General features: G+C 40.6%; 1 protein-coding gene across 1 annotated transcript in view; it reads left to right on the top strand.

The window, feature by feature from the left end:
* Positions 1–2,530: 2,530 nt before the first annotated feature.
* LOC103608784 (SH3 and cysteine-rich domain-containing protein-like) overlaps positions 2,531–17,970 on the top strand; it is a gene marked incomplete at its 3' end in the record, with an annotated part of 62,931 nt that continues 47,491 nt past the window's right edge. The window contains exon 1 of the mRNA XM_008593182.1: positions 2,531–2,641. Coding sequence (XP_008591404.1) covers positions 2,531–2,641 — 111 coding nt within the window. The remainder of the gene's footprint in view (positions 2,642–17,970) is intronic.

Genomic DNA, 17,970 nt, shown 5'->3' with positions numbered 1-17,970 from the left:
TACCATCTTGTTAACAAATATTGTGCCAGTGGCTGGAGAAACAGATAAACACAACATCATCCCTGCTGTAGTGGAGTTCATAGCCCAGTGGAAGGATAGACAACTTTGTCATTAATTACTTAGGGGAGGATGCCATGGGATCATGGCATTGATTTGGGAATCTAAATAAGATAAATGGGTCAATGAAGGAGATTTCAAGAATAATAAATGCTTGGAGATGTGTTTTGAAGAATAAAAGAAGTTAGCTAGATAACAAAAGATGGGATGTAAAGGATTTACTTGAAAGAGACCCATGAACAAAGGCTCAATTTAGTTTGGGAAACCAGAGGTAATTCCACAATTTCCTAGGAAAGGTAGCTTTTATTTACCAGACTAAGAACTGGGACAAGGGTGGAGATGACAGGGAAGAAGGTACTGTCTTCTTTATAATTTTATTCAAGGGACAATATTTAAAGCTCTTCTATTAGTTAATACTGCTACTAAGCTTTAGAGCTAAACATCTACTAAAATGTATTGTGACAGCTTCAACTCTTAAAAAAATAAAATCCAAACATGAAAAATTCCTTGTCTTAAGCCACAACATGCTGCTTACCAAAACTGGAATTGCCAGTAGACCCCGGGAGTTTTACTTTCTGAGAAAACCCTTCTCTGGCCTTCACATCTGTACATACTCATTAGAGTCCTGAACTTGTCCTTATCATAGTTTATTACAAATGTGTGTGCGTGTGTGTGGTGTGTGTGTGTGTGTGTGTGTGTGTGTGTGTGTGTATGATTTGATTAATCTCTGTCTCTCTTACCGGTCTCAAGTTCCAGGAGAACAGATGTAATCTATGTTTTCACTCTGCTGTATGATTATTTTCTAGCACAATATCTGGTACAAAATAGATGTTTGATAAAGATGTGTGGTTCCTGTCACTGTATGCTCTGGTTGCTATTGCTGTGACTTTGGCTGTTAGAATTACGTCTCTATCGAGCAATCGGGAATTGCCTTTGGGGGAGGAAAAAGCTGTGGCCATTTGGGCTAGCTAATCTGGCCTGGTCAAATGAGAGGCTGAGAGTCACTAAGGAATTTGGAGCACTCAGAGTCAAATGCCAAATAAGAGGCTGACACTTAGAACAGGAGCTTTCAGTTGGTGTCTGGGACAAAAAGAGTAGTAAGTTTTTTCCAAAGGACATGAGCTAAGGCAAGCATGCAGGACCAGACAGATAATTTTCAGGGTCTAGTGCAAAGTGAAAATGCAGCTACTTGTTAAAAATTCTTTTAAAGAGTTTCAAGATGACATCAGATCATTAAACCATGGGCAGGGCCTTGTGTGACAGCACAGGTTGCACACCCATGAACTGGTCTTGCAAACATTTACAGTTAATAAGAAAATCTAAACATATGTTTTTAATTCTCTATTAGAAAATTAAGTAGGGACTTCTGTATTAATCGGGGGAAAAAGGTTTTTAAACATTTAGGTTGTTTCCTTTCCCTGCACACTGAGGTTGTGTCTTCTAAGGAAACCAGGCCCTTCTGTACCTTTATCCATTGGGGCTATCTCTATGTTTCCAAAAGATTTAATAAGACACTCCTCTGGTCTGCCCCTCTGTGAAGAGTCCTGAGCTCCTTATACTGTCATATACAATTGGTTTTCAGCTACTAAGACCTGGCCTTTATTTGAGGCTCCACGGTCCAAAAAACATAGATTTTGAAGCCAAAATGGGTTCGAATTCCAGTTCCACCATTTACAGTTTAGTGACCTAAAGCAAATTATTTAGCCTCCATGAAATCTCAGTTTGCTAATCTATAAAATGGAATTGGTAGGACCTGGCCCCATAGAGTAGCTGTGAGGATTAAATAAGGTAAAAAGTGAGGGCTTAGCACACGAAACAAACAAGGAACAGGTGTAACAAAACAAGGAACAGGTGTCCATGCACGCATTGCATTCTCTCTCTGCTTTAGATCAAAGCTGAATGGGAGAAACTGCAGTGCCCAGAGTCAGGGGACCCCGCGCTGGTCCCTGTTGTCTGTCACCGAATCCTATAAATATCTTAGCTAAGTCGCGATTCTCTGAGTCCCTACTTCTTGGGATGAGGCATGTGGGAGTTGTTGCAGGTGGACTCTCCCGGCTGTATCATTCACGGGTTTTCTATTCATTCGCGCCTTGGTCTAAATGTCCCCTATCCCACCTAAAGGATCACCCCGACCGGGCGCGGGCGCGGGTGCGGGTGCGCGCCCAGCCCGGTCTCCCGCCGGCAGAGCTCTCCTGGGCGCTGCCCTGCTGTCTGCCCTCACTACTCGCAGCGTTGGCCGCGCAGCTCCGCCCCGGAGCCTCGCTCTCCCCCGCCCGCGGAAGTGCCCGGGAGGTGGGCAGGGCCCGGGGCGGGGGCGGGGGCGAGGCCGGAGGAGGGCACGTCGGCGCCTGGCGAGGATGGGAGTCCCCGGGACCTGAAGCTGAGCGACCTAGCGTGCCGCGGGCAGGGCGCGCCGGAGGAAGGCAGCCTCGCTGTTCCTCCGGAGCCCCAACACCGTTCCCGCGCCGCCACGATGATCCCTCCGAGCGGCGCCCGCGAGGACGGCGTGGACGGGCTGCCCAAGGAGGCGGCGAGCGCCGAGCAGCCACCCTCGCCTGCATCCACCAGCAGCCAGGAATCCAAGGTACCACGCACACGTGCCCCAGAGAACACAAACGCACTCTTGTCTCCCTCTCTCTGTCCGCCTTCCTCTCCTCCTTTCTGGCGCTGGCGCCGGGGCTGAGACGTGTCCCTAGTTCGGTCGGGGTTCAAGGACGGTCTCCCCCTCGAGACTTCCACGTCCGAGAGGACTCGTAGCTGACGGTGCTGCAACACGTCTCCACTGCACCGAGCCTTCGCGCTGGGCTGCTTCCACCCGGCGGGCACACGCGGTTCACGTTGACTCTGGGTTCAGAGATCGATTTCTTGCGGGTGGGTGGGGGGATGGCTCGGTCGTTCTGTGATTTGGACCTGCTTGTGCCCAAAGTGCGTGTAGATAACGGGCGATTTTTGAAGGCTGAGGCATGGAAGGATACTCCTTCAGAAAAGCCTGGACACTGGGTCAGCAGGGGGTGTCAGTATCGCAAGGGTCTCAGAGACGTTTTGCTTAGCAAGGGCTCATCCCTAACTTCAGATACCAATCGTTAAAAAAAAAAAAAAAAAAGCTAGGCAAAGGGAAATTCTGCATTCGCGGGAAAGTTGACGTTCCTCTTGTGGAAGTTAATACTCTAAGAACTTACACCTGCTTTTATGAGAGTTACACTAATACATACACACAAAACCAACCCCACTGTCACTGTTACACTTCCTCTGAAACTCTCGTGGGTGTCAGGCACTTGTTTGGAAATCTTGGAGGACGATCAAGTAAAATGTGGCTGCTAGCAGTGTGATGCCAAATGGCAACTAGCCGGGAGTGAAAATCGTAAGAAGGAGTTTGTAGTCATATGGTTTCTTTTAAGTGCAGGGCTCCTGGCTTTTTATACAGATTTCTTTGTGAGTTCCCCGGGCGTTTTTGGAATGTGAGGCAGTCCCTGGATATTAACAAAGGAAAGAGGGATGCCAGTTTGAAGGGCAGATCAGATGGGTAAGGAAAAGTGCGATCCTGTCTCCCCTCACACACGTCCCTGGAAGCCATTGACAAAATCAGCAGCATCAAAATCACAGCCAAGTGGCTCTGGGGATTTGGTGTGATGGGCATTGAACATGTCCCAGCCTCCTGAAGTTTCCATCAGTGATGGTAGTCTAGGACAGAAAGCTTTGAGGTTTTTTTTATTTTATATTTTTATGTTCATTACTGGCTGTGTGACCTCGGGCATGGGTATCAACTTTTCTAGAACTCAGTTGGAAATGGGAACAAAAGTCCCCACCTTCTAGAATCATTGTGAGGAATACATGAGATGACCTAATGTCCATCCTGGTATAGTGTAGGGACTCATCAATGAATGTGTATCCCTATCCTTCCTGAGATAAGGAGATGGAATCCACTTTGCCTCAGAATCCACTCCAAAGCAGGCTCACATCCCACACACATGCACTACCTCTCCTCCATTGGGAAGTTTCTGGGTGTCATCATCATTCACCACTGGCCATCAGTCCCCGAAGAGATATGGTTAGTGGCCATTATAAAGGCGATCTAGAAAGCTGTAAATGAATGTAGCTAAATTCAAGAGTGAGACTGGCATTCAACTTTTTGAATTAAGTATGTTGCTCTGCAGTAGGTGTGTTCTGGAAAGTCTTAGCATTTGGGTAAACAGCAGCATGGTTCAAACACACTGTATGGGTTTGCTATTTATAGATGTCGTAATGTAAATTATTTAGCAAAGCAAAAACCTCCTATGTAATGCCTATAATTATCCACCAATTTATATGGCTTATGGTTTCAGATTTGTGTAAGTTAGTTTTTCTTAGAGTGTTCTACACACCTGATATGTGTTCATACCTTCTTTAATTTTCTGTGATGGCTTTGGTGTTCTTCATCGCTGAGATCCACGAACCCCAGGAAAATGAATGCAAAATAGTGTGCCTGAATGTGGATTTTTCTTAGTATAGCACTTATGATGTTCTCAAAGGGATCCATGCCCCTCAAAAAAGGCTAAACTGCTGATGTGGAGGAACATGTGGTAAGGATCAGGATAGCATGAAACAGAGGCAGAGTGAGGCTTTATTCATTCTGTACCAAGAAGGCCACATTTCATAGCTCATTGGCATTTATGGGGACTTTTCACCCTGAAGATGGGAGCCTGGTGAGGAAAGTGTGAACAAGACAGTAGTAATCATTCTGTCTTACTCTCTTGTAAAATGGTTTTGTTTGTCAAAATATGTATATTTCAAAATAGTCAAGAGAGTAAATTCCAAATGTATCACCACAAAAAATGTTGTGAGGTGATGGATATAATTAGCTTGATTTAATCATTCCACATTGTATATGTAGATATATATCAAAACATTATTTTGTACTCCATAAATGTAATTTAATTATGATTTTTCAATTAAAATTAATATTAATTTTTAAAAATTTTAAATACCTCATGGGACAAACATGGTTTAGGCCTCTGTGTGCATTAAACTTTCTCAAGGAAACTTTTTTTTTTTTTTCTTTTTGTCTTTTTTCGTGACCGGCAATGGATCGCAACCCTCAGTGTCGCGCCCGTACCGGGCCGGGACCGGCAACGGGATCGCAACCCTCGGTGTTGCTCCCGCACCTCGCTCAGCCAGTGAGCGGCCGGTCTGTATGTGGGATCCGAACCCTCGGCGGGAGCACCGCCGCGCTTCCCAAGCGGCACACTGTAGCAGTGTGCCACCAGGCCGGCCCTCAAGGAAACTTTTTAAATTACTGGAGCACCGCCGCGCTTCCCAAGCGGCGCACTGTAGCAGTGTGCCACCGGGCCGGCCCTCAAGGAAACTTTTTAAATTACTTTTTTTTTTTTTCTTTTTGTCTTTTTTCATGACTGGCAACGGATCACAACCCTCAGTGTCGCGCCCGCACCAGACCGGGACTGGCAACGGGATCACAACCCTTGGTTTTGCTCCCGCACCTCGCTCAGCCAGTGAGTGGCCGGTCTGTATGTGGGATCCGAACCCTCGGCGGGAGCGCCGCCGCGCTTCCCAAGCGGCGCACTGTAGCAGTGCGCCACCGGTCCGGCCCTAAAATTACTTTTTTAAAAAACTTTTTTTCTGTAATTATAAGCGTGGCAAATGCTCTTTGTCACTATTTGAAAAGCCCAGACAAAATTAAAGAAAAAAAAAATCACCCATTGGTTCATGATCCAGAGGCAACTACTGATAGCATTTTGATCTATATCTTGCATTTTTTCAATCTGTTTTTATATTTTCATAATTGAAAGAATAGGGAGCATCTTACCATAAGTCAGGCACAACCTTAATCTCAACAGAACATTCTATTGTTATTTCCATTTTATGGATATAGAAATAGAAGCTTAGAAAGGCTAAGTGGCTTACCCAAGATCATGTAGCTACTTGGGTGTCACAGGCAGGACAGGGACCCAGGCAGCATGGCTCTGGCGCCCAAGCTCTCAACCACATGGGACTGTCTCTCATGTTTGTACACTGTTTTACATCCTCCCATTTGCACCTGATGTCCTAAGTATTTTGCACCCCTCTAAACATCATTTGCAACATTGTTGGGTCTTCTCATCTTAAATCTTTGAAAATAAATTGAGCCACATTATCATGTGAGATGATTAATGACCAAACCTTGTCCAATTTCTTTGCCTTTGGTTTTGTTACTTTCCCCTAAAAGTATATTTACAGAAGTAAATTAAATGGAAAATCACAGGATCATTTGGAAAATGGGGCCACGACAGACCCTTTAGTCCAGAAGGTCCATGAGGAGAGGAATGATGATCCAATGCCCTAAGCACATAAAATGTTTCCAGAAGTCCATTTGTTTTGCACGTTCATTGAAATGCTGAATCATAGAATGTTAGAATTGGAAACATGAGGGATCATCTATCCCAGGTATTTCTTAAAATTATGGGTCATTTTTATTGTGTACATTTATTTTATTATAGAAAATTTTATATATACCAAAGTAGAGAAAATGGTGTAAAGAACTATGATGGGCCTAATCACCAGCTTCACTAATTATCAATTCATAGGCAGTATTGTTTTATATATCACCCAACTGCCACGACCCCTCCCTACACACACCAAATCATTTTAAGACAAACTCCAAACATCAAATAATTTCACCATAAATATATCAGGTTGCATCTCTAAAAGATAAGGGCTCTTTTTGTAAACATGACTTTGATCCCATTATCACATATTTCGGGTGGTTTTTAATCAAGGGTTAATATGTTCTTTGGAGGCCCACAAATGGGGAAATCTCTGAACGACCAGAACCAGCATTTAAAGTTGTATGTGTGCATTCGTATGTGCATGATCTGGGGAAAGGATTCATAGCTTATATCTGATCCATAAAGGGTCTATAGCTTCAAAGGTTATTTTAGTATGTATTTTCCCTCTCTCTTGAGGAAATTGAGGCCCACAGAGGGACAATGACCTGCCTGAGATCACACAGATAGTTACTGGCAATACCTTTAGGAACTCTGTCTTGGACTTTGGATATCCCAGTGCAATTTCCTCAGAAAAAAATTCTGTAAACACAGGTAGTAATGTAGTTTAATGTAATCATGATTTTTCTTTTTCATGAAATTAGTTGAGTTGAAAAAGTTTGAAAACTACTGGATGTTCTTCACCCCTCTATCTTTCCACTAACTATTCCAGAAAGACCACAGACTTAGTTTCTAAGTGCTTGACCAGAGACCATTGAATAACAAGAAAAATTTCATATTTTATTATGCCTTATTTCAAAGAATGCCTTTTCTCCTACTGACTTATGGACAACATAGAAACATTGCTAGAGTCTAATGTGAAGGACTGGTATGGATGCTCTATCCATCACTTACATGAACCGAGGTCACATTTTGAGGATATGGAGAAATTATAGGCTTTGAGGTCAAAGAGACAAGAATTCAAATCTCTTCTTATCAATTGCCACCTCTATGATCACGGGCAAGTTACCTAATGTCTCCAAGCCTCAGCTTCTGTGTCTCCAGAATAAGGATGCTAACATCCAATAAGTATGGTTGTAAGACCTAAGAATATATTAAACATCTAATATGCTGTAAGCACATATAAGCATAAAGCACTATGAATTTTCTCTTCTTGCTTCAAATTGGAAGACTTCTACCTCTAGCCAAGCCCAAATGTCAGCTTGAATAATTTAAATAATCACACTGACATTCCAATAGTATAACTGAGTTTTCCTCTCTTTGGACTTGCAGTTATGCTATTGACAACAGTGAGATTTTATCTCAGCTACTTTGAATACCTAAGAAAATAAACCATAGACCACCAGCATATAAAAATGGTATAACATTTCATTACATTGTCCTACCTTATCTATTTCATCTGTCCTCTTCTGATTTCATATTTAGGTTCTTTCCAAGCTTTCACACATTTAAAAAATATTAAAATGTACATCCTGATGCATAAACATTTGTACATATTTAGTTTTATGAGAAAGAGGATTACTAGGTCTGTGCATAAAAATTTCTAAGGTATTTTATTCTCATTATCACAGTGACTTCAAGAAAAGTTATGTCGTAGTCTTTTATTTTTATTTTTTTGGTAAACTTTTTATTGAAATATAACATCATCCCCAAAAGTACATATATTATAAGATTACAGCTTTATGAATTTTCAAAAAAATAAACTCTCATTTTGTGTGCAACCACCATATAAATCACGAAATAGAACGTTACTGGCACCCCCAAATCTCCCTTATACCTCCTTCTAGTCACTACCCTAACAAAGGTATACAGTGTCCTCACTCCTAACAATATAAGTTACATTTGCTTGTTTTTGAACTTTTGGTAGTCGGGATCATATAGTATGTACCCTTTCATTCCTGGCTTCTTTCACTCAACATTATGTTGTGAGATTCATCTGTGCCAGTGCGTGTAGCAATAGTTTTCATTTTCGTTGCTGTATAGCATTCCACTGTATGAATAGCACACAATTTATTTACCCACTCAAGTGATGATGGACATGTGGACTGTTTCTTGTTTTTAGCTGCTGTCAGCAGCACTGCTGTGAACATTCTTGTACATATCCTTTGTGGCACATATGAAGCACTTCTGCTGGGCATATACAAGGAGTAGCCTTGCTGCATTGTAGGGCATACATATGTTCAGCTTGAATAGATATTGTCAACTTTCCAAAGTGGCTGTAACAGTTGACACTCCCACCAGCAGCGTATAAGAGTTCAGTCTGCTCCTGATGCTACCAACACTTGGCATTGTCTGTCTTTGTGATTTTAGCCATCCCAAATGCGATTGCTGCTATCACAATGTGGCTTTAACTTTCATTTTCCCAAAGACTGAGTTTAGTTTTTTTAATATATTTATTGGCATTTGACATATTCTTTTGTGAAGAGGTTTTCAAGTCTTCTGTCCATTTTTCTTTTGGGTTATCTGTTTTGTTGTTGTTTTGTTATTAATTTATAGGAGTTCTTCACATATTCTGGATACAAGAACTTTGAAAGAAAAGTACACTGCAAATATCCTCTCCTACACTGAAAAAAGGCTTACCTTTTTCTCTTAATAACATAAATTATTAATTTAATATAATCCGATTTATTAATTTTCCCCTTATGGCTGTGCTTTTTGTGTCCTACTTACATAATCTTTGCCTACCCCACAGTCATGTAGGTACTCTTCTGCATTGTTTCCTAGAAGTGTTATTATTTTACCTTGCACAGGCAGATCTACAATCCATTTGGAGTTGCTTTTTTTGATATGGTGCTAGGTAGAGGTCAAGATTCTTTTTAACTGCACCGCTGTCTTTGCCATAAATAATTTGACTGTATATGTGGAGGTTTCTATTCTTGCCCACTGGTCTCTTTGTCTGTCCTTGTACCAATATGGGACTGTCTTAAATGTAATAGTTTTACTTAAAAGGTCTTAATATCTGATAGACTAAGCCCTGAAGCTTTGCACTTCCTTTCCAGAACTGATTTTTGGTTATTTTTGGCTCGCTGCATTTCCTTTCCTCATTCATTTTAGAATCACCTGATCAATTTCCACAGAAACACCTCCTAGGACTTTGACTGAGAATGCATTGAATCTGTACTCTAATTGGAGAGAATGGACATGTTTATAATATTAGGTCCTCCAATAACATATCCCACTCCACACTGTTTGCTTTTGTCAAGTCCACCAGGACATCATTGGCTGAGAACCAAATTTTGTTGCTCTTTCAGTTAGGGGATCCCCAGACCAATTTTTGTTGTGTAAATTTGAGCCTCAAATCTCTGTGAAGACAGGTCCATGATTATGAATTCCAAGAGAAATACCTTATTTATTTATTTATTTTTGTCCCCCTCGAGTCTAGGCTAAGTTTTCTTTATCATTAACCTGAGTTGATGAGAATTTTGTTTCTAGTTCATTCTCTCTTTCTTTTCCAGATTCCCCTTTACCTAGGCATCAAAACCCAGCTCCCTAGGTTTTTTATTTTACTGTGGTACAATATGCATAACATAAAATTTACCATTTTAACCATTTTTAAGTGTATAGTTTGGTGGCATTAAGTATATTCACAATGTTGTGCGACCATAACTATCATTCATCTCCAGAACTTTTCATCATCCCCAGCTGAAACTCTGTACTCATTCAACACTAATTCCCCATCTCTCTTCTCCAGTCCCTGGCAGCCACCATTCTACTTTCTGTCTCTATGAATTTGACTACTCTAGGTACCTCACTCAAGAGGAATTGTATAATATTTTTTCCTTTTGTGACTGACTTATTTCACTTAGCGTAATATCTTTAAGGTTCATTCATGTTGTGGAATGCATCAGAATTGCCTTCTTTTTTAAGGCTGAATGATAGCCTATTGTATGTATATACCACATTTTGTTTATCTGTTCATGTGTCAGGGAACACTTGGTTTGCTTTTATCTTTTGGCTATGTGGGTAATGCTGTTATAAACATGGGTGCACAAATAGCTGCTCAAGATCCTGATTTCATTAATTTTGTGTGTACAAACAGAAGTGGAATTGCTAGATAATATAGTAATGTTATGTTTAATTTTCTGAGGAATTGCCATACCCCTTTCCATGGTGGCTGCATCATTTTAGATTCCCACCAGTAAAGCACAAGGGTTGCAGTTTCTGTACGTCCACTCCAACACTTGTTATTTTCTGTGTTTTTTAATCCTAATGGGTATGTGGTGGTATTTCATCGTGCTTTTTATTTGCATTTTCTCAACACTTAGTGATGTTGAACACCTTTTCTTGGGCTTATAAACCATTTGTATATCTTCTTTAGGGATATGTCTATTCGAGGCCTTTGCTCATTTTTCAACTGGGTTGTTTGGGTTTTTGTTGAGTTGTAGTATTGTTGTCTTTTAAATCAGCAAATTTTAAGGACAAAAATATTGAATTTTATTATTGTTTTAATTACATTTATTCACTAAGAGGGTTATTTTTCATACTTTCTATTATTTATATTTTCTTTTTTGAAGTGTCCATTCATGTCTTGTCCATTTTAATAATGTTCATCCACTTCCTATTGTTTTTTAAAAATTCTTTATAAATATTGAAACAATAATCTCTCATACACATTGCTAGCAGTATTCCCAGGTTGAAATTTGTTTTTCAGTTTTGTTTATTAAATTTTTAACCTAGAAGATATCCTTTTTATGGCGTTAAATGTCTCAAATTTCTTCTTTTTATTTACATTTAGAAAGGTCTTCCACACTCGGAGAGCAGAAAATATTAACTTGTATTTTTCTCTAGATTTTTAATATATACTTTTTAATTTTATCACTTTAATCCATCTGGAATTTATGTCATGATGTGGCATAGAAGAAATATAATTTGTTCCCAAATGATTAATCAGTATTTTTTAAACCATTTGTTGAATAATTTATTCTTTTTTCACTGATTTGAAATGTTACACTTATTATAATAAATGGTAATATGTACAAGGTTCTCTTTTAAAGTCATCTGTTATACTCTAGTGCTTTGAAACTTTATTTTTGCATGTGTTATTGTACTGTACTTTTGCATTACTATTGTAATATTTTAATTATTGTAGCTTTTTAGCAGACTTTGATAATTAATAACATGAGTACCCTCATGAGTTTTATTTATTTATCTGTACTCACCTTTTTGTTTTTCTATCAATTTATAAAAATAATAATTTGAAAGTAATTTCATGAAATTTTTAAGATCATTTTATCGTAATCTTTACAATAATGAGATTTCTCATCCAGGTACATAGTACATCTCTTTATTTATTGGATCATCTTTCATGCCTCTCATAAATGCTTGGGAATTTTCTTCAAATATTTCCTGCCCAGTTGTCTGTTATCTATTTCCTGGGTGTCTTAAACCATCTGGGCTGCTATAACAAAATACCACAAACTGGGTTTATAAACAGCAGAAATGTATTTCTCACAGCTCTGGATTTGGGAAGCCCAGGATCAAGGCACCAGCAGATTAGAAGTCTGGTTAGGGCCCCTTTCCTAGTTTGTAGATGATGCCTTCTAGCTGTGTCCTCACGTGGTGGAATGACAAGGCAGCTCTCTGGGGCCTCTTTTATAAGGGCACTAATCCCATTCATGAGAGTTCCAGCCTCATAAGCTAATCAATTCCTAAAGGCCCCACCTCTTAATACCAGGTTTCAACAAATGAATGTGGGGGGCACATAAACATTAAGAACATAGCACTGGGTATTTCATATTCTGAGTTACTATAATGAACCTCCTTTTTATATTTTCTGTCTGGTGATAGTTGGCACATAGGAAATTTATTTTTATATTAATATTGTAATCTAAGATCTTTTAGATTCCTGTCGTTGCTCACTGGTTCAGAGCACAGGCTCTGGAGTCAGACACAGTCGTGTTCAGATCCCACTGGGCCTCTTTGCGATGCCATTCAGCAAGCTTCCCTGTCCTTCACTTCTGGAAACCTTCTGTCCTTCCTGTAAAGTGAGCATATTAATGCCCTCTGCAGCATTGTCATTAGAGTTAAATTAATTAGTGTATGTTAAGTGCTTAACACAGTGTCTGGCATATAGTAAGTAAATGGTAGCTATTATTATCAGATTAACATAATATCTACAATAATAATTTTGCCTCTGTAACTATAATTCTCGCTTTTTTCTGGGATGGGGAGTGGGGTGATAAGAATGGGCTTATTGCATTAGAACTCTCAAAATATGGTAAATATTAATGAATGCACAGGCTAGTACCTGACTTACTTTAAGTGCCACTAATGATTTACTGTAAGTGTAATATTGTACAGTTTTGGTGCTGGGGTGGCCTTAGCTCTCCTGTATACCACCAGCCACTCCGGGAGCCACTGCAAGTAGTATTCACTCTGAGAATAATTTTGTGGAAAAAAACTTCAAGACAAATCCATTTCCAACTAAATCATTCCCTAAGACCCCCCTCTACACAAATTCTAGACTTCCCACTCATGTTCAAAATTAAACTGAGACAGGCTTTCTTGTGTTAAAGATAGGTAATGCTCCTAGCTTACTGAGTATTTCCATCATGAATGGATGTGGAATTGTTTCAGATGACTTTTTGGTAAGTATCCAGGCAATCATGTGATGTTTTTGTCCTTTGGCCTCTTTATCTGATGGATCATATTAATAGATATCCTAATATTAAGCTCTTTTTACATTCCTGGAACAAGTTTTACTTGGTCATGGGGATTTTCTTTTAATAAAGTTCTGGGTTTTCGATGCCAATGCTTTATTATTTTTACATCTACATACATATAAGGGAGATTGTTCTGTAAGTGCTACTTTTGTGTTCTTGGTCAGATTATATTTTTAAGGATATGCCAAGTTTTAGAAAATATTCTTGGAAAATGTCCATGGGTGGTATTGTTTTCTTTTTGTTTTTGTTTTTGTTTTCTTGTGAAACAGTTTTTAGAACCCAGAATTAATCCCCTCTCTGAATGTTTGAAAACAAAACTGCCAATAATATCTAAATCTAGTACCTAATAAAAATAAAATTCGAAAACATTTTTCCCATTTTTTATTCTTTTTTTTTCTTAAGTTGGCTTGAGTCAGATTTGCTAACTTGTATTTTGCCAAAAAATTATCCATTTCATTTAAATCTTCATAACATATCTCGATGAGTTATAGTAGGACAGCCCTGGGACCATCTTTCAATCTCACCCCGTCTTCACTCTCTAGCAGGCTTCCTATGAGCTTCTGTCCTGTGACTACCCACTTTTGTAGCTCTCTAATTTTGTGTAATAGTGGCCCCTTAGATCTGAATTTGAAATCAAGAGCATTAAACACGAGTGCTCAGATCTTTACCTTCCTAGGAGGAAGGACCCCTTGCTCCCTCCTTAAATCTCACTCTCTTTTGGTTTCCCTCCTGCTGCTATAACAGTTCCTCTCTGGTCCTCTTGGCTGTCTCTTCCTCTTCCATCCGTCCTTCAAGCGCTGGTCTTCCCCAGCATTCTACTTTCAGCCCTCAGCCCTTTTCACTCTCCACGGTCCCTCTGGCTGGGTCTTTACTAGGATAGATCTTACCTATTCTTAGTATTTCATCAACCAACTGATAACTCCCAAATCTGAGTCCAATCCAGACATCTCTCTTCTGAACTCCAGACCAATATATCCATCTGCCCTTTGGACAATCTCTCTTGATGCCCATATTTTAAATCCAGCCAACCCTCTCAACTAAACTCACCATTCTCAACTCAAATGTCACTCCAATTCCTTCCTGTGTGCTCATCCATAGATAACCATCATCCATGGAGTAAAACAAGCCAGAAAAACAGAAGTTGTCCACGATGACCCCGAGAGGGCCTGAGCAGGGAGGAGCTGTTTGGCAGTAGGTGGACAGGAGACAAGAAGTCTCTGGGCTCTCAGAGGGTGCTTCATTTATCTAGAAATGAAACATGTAATTGTTGCCTGTTCCTAAATGGCCCCCATAGCATAATTTCCGATGTGCATGTTTTCCTCAGGTCTGGAAGTAGCTATGACCACAGAATGAAGGACTGAGGTCAGACATAAGGAAAAGAACCCAGAACACCCTGGGCTCCCAGGAATGCCCCTTGCCCTCCACCTAGACATCAGGGGAATGAAAAGAGGCACCAGAGTTCTGTGTGCCTTTGAGAAGACCCCTTCCCCCACCTTTAACACTCTCAGTTGTATCAGAACGAGGTGACTTGGAGACCTTAGAAAAGAATCCGTCAAACCCCTCTTCTCAATGATTCAGTCTCCAGGAGAAGAACAAGGCTGCAGGGCACCTTTCTCTCTCACAGTTTTGTCCCCATACAGGTCTGACACCTGCTGAAACAACCCATCACCCAGCCTCCTCCAAGGTCATTACCCTCCACTCCATCCCCCAGAGTTCCCTCTTTAGAAAAATTCTACCTATCCTCAACTTCCACTCTGACATGCCCTTCACTTCTTACTCTGACACCTACTCACACCTCCCCTAAAACTCATAGCTTTACAGACCTTGCTGTCAGGCTCTTCCACCCACAGCTGTCACCAGCAGTCACCTATAACCCCAAGTAGGTCCCTCCCTCTCCATGGTGGTACAGCCAAGCTCTCTCTAATTTTGTCATGATCCTTGCTGATTTTCACACGATGCAGATGACTCTTCCAAATACCCTGACTTCATGCATCCTTAAACTTTTCTCTTTCTATGATCTCACATTCTACCCTCTTCCACATCAGCCACCCATTTCTAGAAGAGAATTTTGTCTGCATAAGGATTCCACTCTCTCCAGAATCTGCCTTTCAAGCTTCCCACTCTGTGACTGCCGCCTGGTATCTTTACGTTTAATTCCCTTTAGCACTTCTATTCCAATAATATTTCAACCTCACCAGAACATAAAATCCATTAAACCAATAAGCTGACCCTCTTTTCACTGTATCTCACCCATTTTAGGTTTTCAGATTCCACTTTTCCATCATCGCCATTATTCCATTACTCTCTTGTAAACACCCTCAACTCCCTCGCTATCTCCCTTTGTTGAGAGTCACCTAGAGAAATTCAGCCCTGCCTGAAGCCGATTTCCCACCTACTCTGTATCTGTGCTTCTGTAGAAGGTAGAGAAGGCAGATGATAAACAAGGTGAAAAAATGGGTAATGTGATTTCAGGCCATGATAAACTACATAGAAGAGTCCATGTGGAATGGGGTGGCGTGGGGAGCTATTTACATAGAGTGACTGCTGTGGACTGAATGTGTGTGCCTCCCCTGCACTCCCCCTGCCCCCCAATTCATATGTTGACACCCTAATCCTCCGTGTGATGGTATTAGGAGGTGGGCCTTTGGGAGGTAATTAGGCTTTGAAGGCGGAGCCCTCATAGTGCGATTAGTGCCCTTATAAGAAGCACAGGGGAGAGCTTTCTTTCTTTCTCTGCTCTCCCCATGTGAGCATGTAGCCAGAAAGCAGCTGTCTATGAACCAGGACAAGAGCCTTCACCAAGAAACTGGCCATGCTCACACCCAGATCTCAGACTTCCAGCTTCTAGAACTGTGAGAAATAAATGTTTGTTATTTAAGCCACCTAGTCTGTGATATTCTCCAGAGAGGTGAGTCAGTCCAAGGGCTAGATCGGCAACATCCAGTATGGAGCCATTAACCACACGTAACTAGTTAAATTTAAATCAAGTTAATTAAAATTCAAAATTCAGTTCTTCAGTCGCACTAGCCACATTTCAAGTACTTGGTAAGCATGTGTGGCTAATGGCCACTGAATTAAACACCACAGATTATGGAACATTTCCATCGTTGCAGAACATCCTGTGGACTTTACCAGCCGTGCTAAGAAATCTAGACTTTTGTTCTAGGTTTGAGAGAAAGCCACTGGAGAAAGCCAGGGAGGAGAAGGGTCTGAACAGTACATGACTCACAGTTTACTAAAATTACTCTGGCTGCTGTGTGCTGTGGGACCGTGGCATAGCGAGCGTGGAAGTAAGAAGGTCAGTTAGAAAGCTGTAGTGGACCAGGTTAGGGAGAATGGTGTCTTAGATCAGTATTAGTTAGTGGAAGACTTAAGAAGTGCTAAATTTTAGAATACATGTTGAAAGTAAAGTCCACAAGACTTGCTATTAATGTAGTGTGAGGTGTAAAGGAGAAAGAGAAATCAAAGATCATTCTTAAAGTGTTAATAGAAGAATTAAAAGATTTGTACATGACAAAACCTTTTATGATCCAAGAAGCCTAGAGGGGCTGGCTGGTTAGCTCAGTTGGTTAAAGTGCAGCTTTGTAACACCACGGTCAAGGGTTCGGATCCCTGTACAAGCCAGCCTCCAAAAAGAAAAAGAAAAAAAAAAGGAAGCAGCAGCCTTGTGCTTCTTGTAAGTTGATAGCAGTCTAGCACGGTAAACTTCAAGAAGATGGGATGTGACCTTAATCTTATAGATAACCTTGCAAGGATGGAAACAATGTAATTGGCTTGACTGAAATTGCATACTGGGAAGAAAGACAAGAAAGCTGAAGAGGTCAGACAAAGGCCTTGGAAGCTGGGCAGAGAGATTTAGATTTGAAAGATGAGGATAAGAGGAACCATGAATGCAGTAACAGTGAAGTGAAAGGTGGATTGGCATGGAGAGCACCTAAAACCAGGGAGGTGAGCAATCCAGTCTTAAAAAGATTACAGAGAGGCAATGGGAAGGAAGAGAAGAGAGCAGGCATGAGAAGAATAGTGGTTCCTCCTCAGGGAACCATCACCACAGAGTCTGCACAGGGGGTGGAGGTTGGGTTCAACCGTGAGGATCCTTAAGAGACTGCTCGGTCAGAGTGAAGGGCCAGAGAAATTCAGTAGAGATCCTAAGATGAGAAACATGAAGACGGAAAATTCCAAAGGCCAGGGTAAGAAGTAAGAGAGCAAAAGAGCTAATGTTAGCAGTGAAGATAAGAAGCAGGATGGAATGAGGTGCAAACAGAGTCATCAAGAATTAATTGTTAATCTCCCTGCTTACTGAAGCTCTTCTCTACTGTGTTGCTTGGTCCATGTAGGTTATCGGACAACCTTAGACATAAGTCTTGTTGTTGGTCCCAGTAATCTACATTCAAATCTCCTCATGGGTCAAGAAGATGGCAACAAGGGTCAGAATCATCCAACAAGAAAACACTTTGATTTTTGGCTTCTAAAACCACAGGCTATCTCTCCACAAAATTAAAAATCAGGTGAGGGTCAGGTAGAAAGACCTTGGATTGGAATAATTTCCTTCAGTCAGAAAGTCTTTCTGATAAATAATATTTATCACTACAATAGAAAAACCTCTCTGATCATGGTTTTGACAGAAGTCTGTTTCCTCCTTCCCTAATTAATCTTATTCTAAAAGTACAATTAAAGTCTCCACCCTGGAGTTTAATAAGCTTAATGAGATTTTCAGATTGATTTTCTTTTTTTTTGCTTCATTTTTTTTTTTTTTTTTTTTTTTTTTTTTTTTT

The sequence above is a fragment of the Galeopterus variegatus genome, unplaced genomic scaffold (assembly GCF_000696425.1).
Source record: "Galeopterus variegatus unplaced genomic scaffold, G_variegatus-3.0.2 Scaffold8849, whole genome shotgun sequence".
NCBI classification, from domain to species: Eukaryota; Metazoa; Chordata; class Mammalia; order Dermoptera; family Cynocephalidae; genus Galeopterus; species Galeopterus variegatus.
Note: the sequence above shows the minus strand (reverse complement) of the source record. Positions and strands in the feature narration are given on the sequence as shown.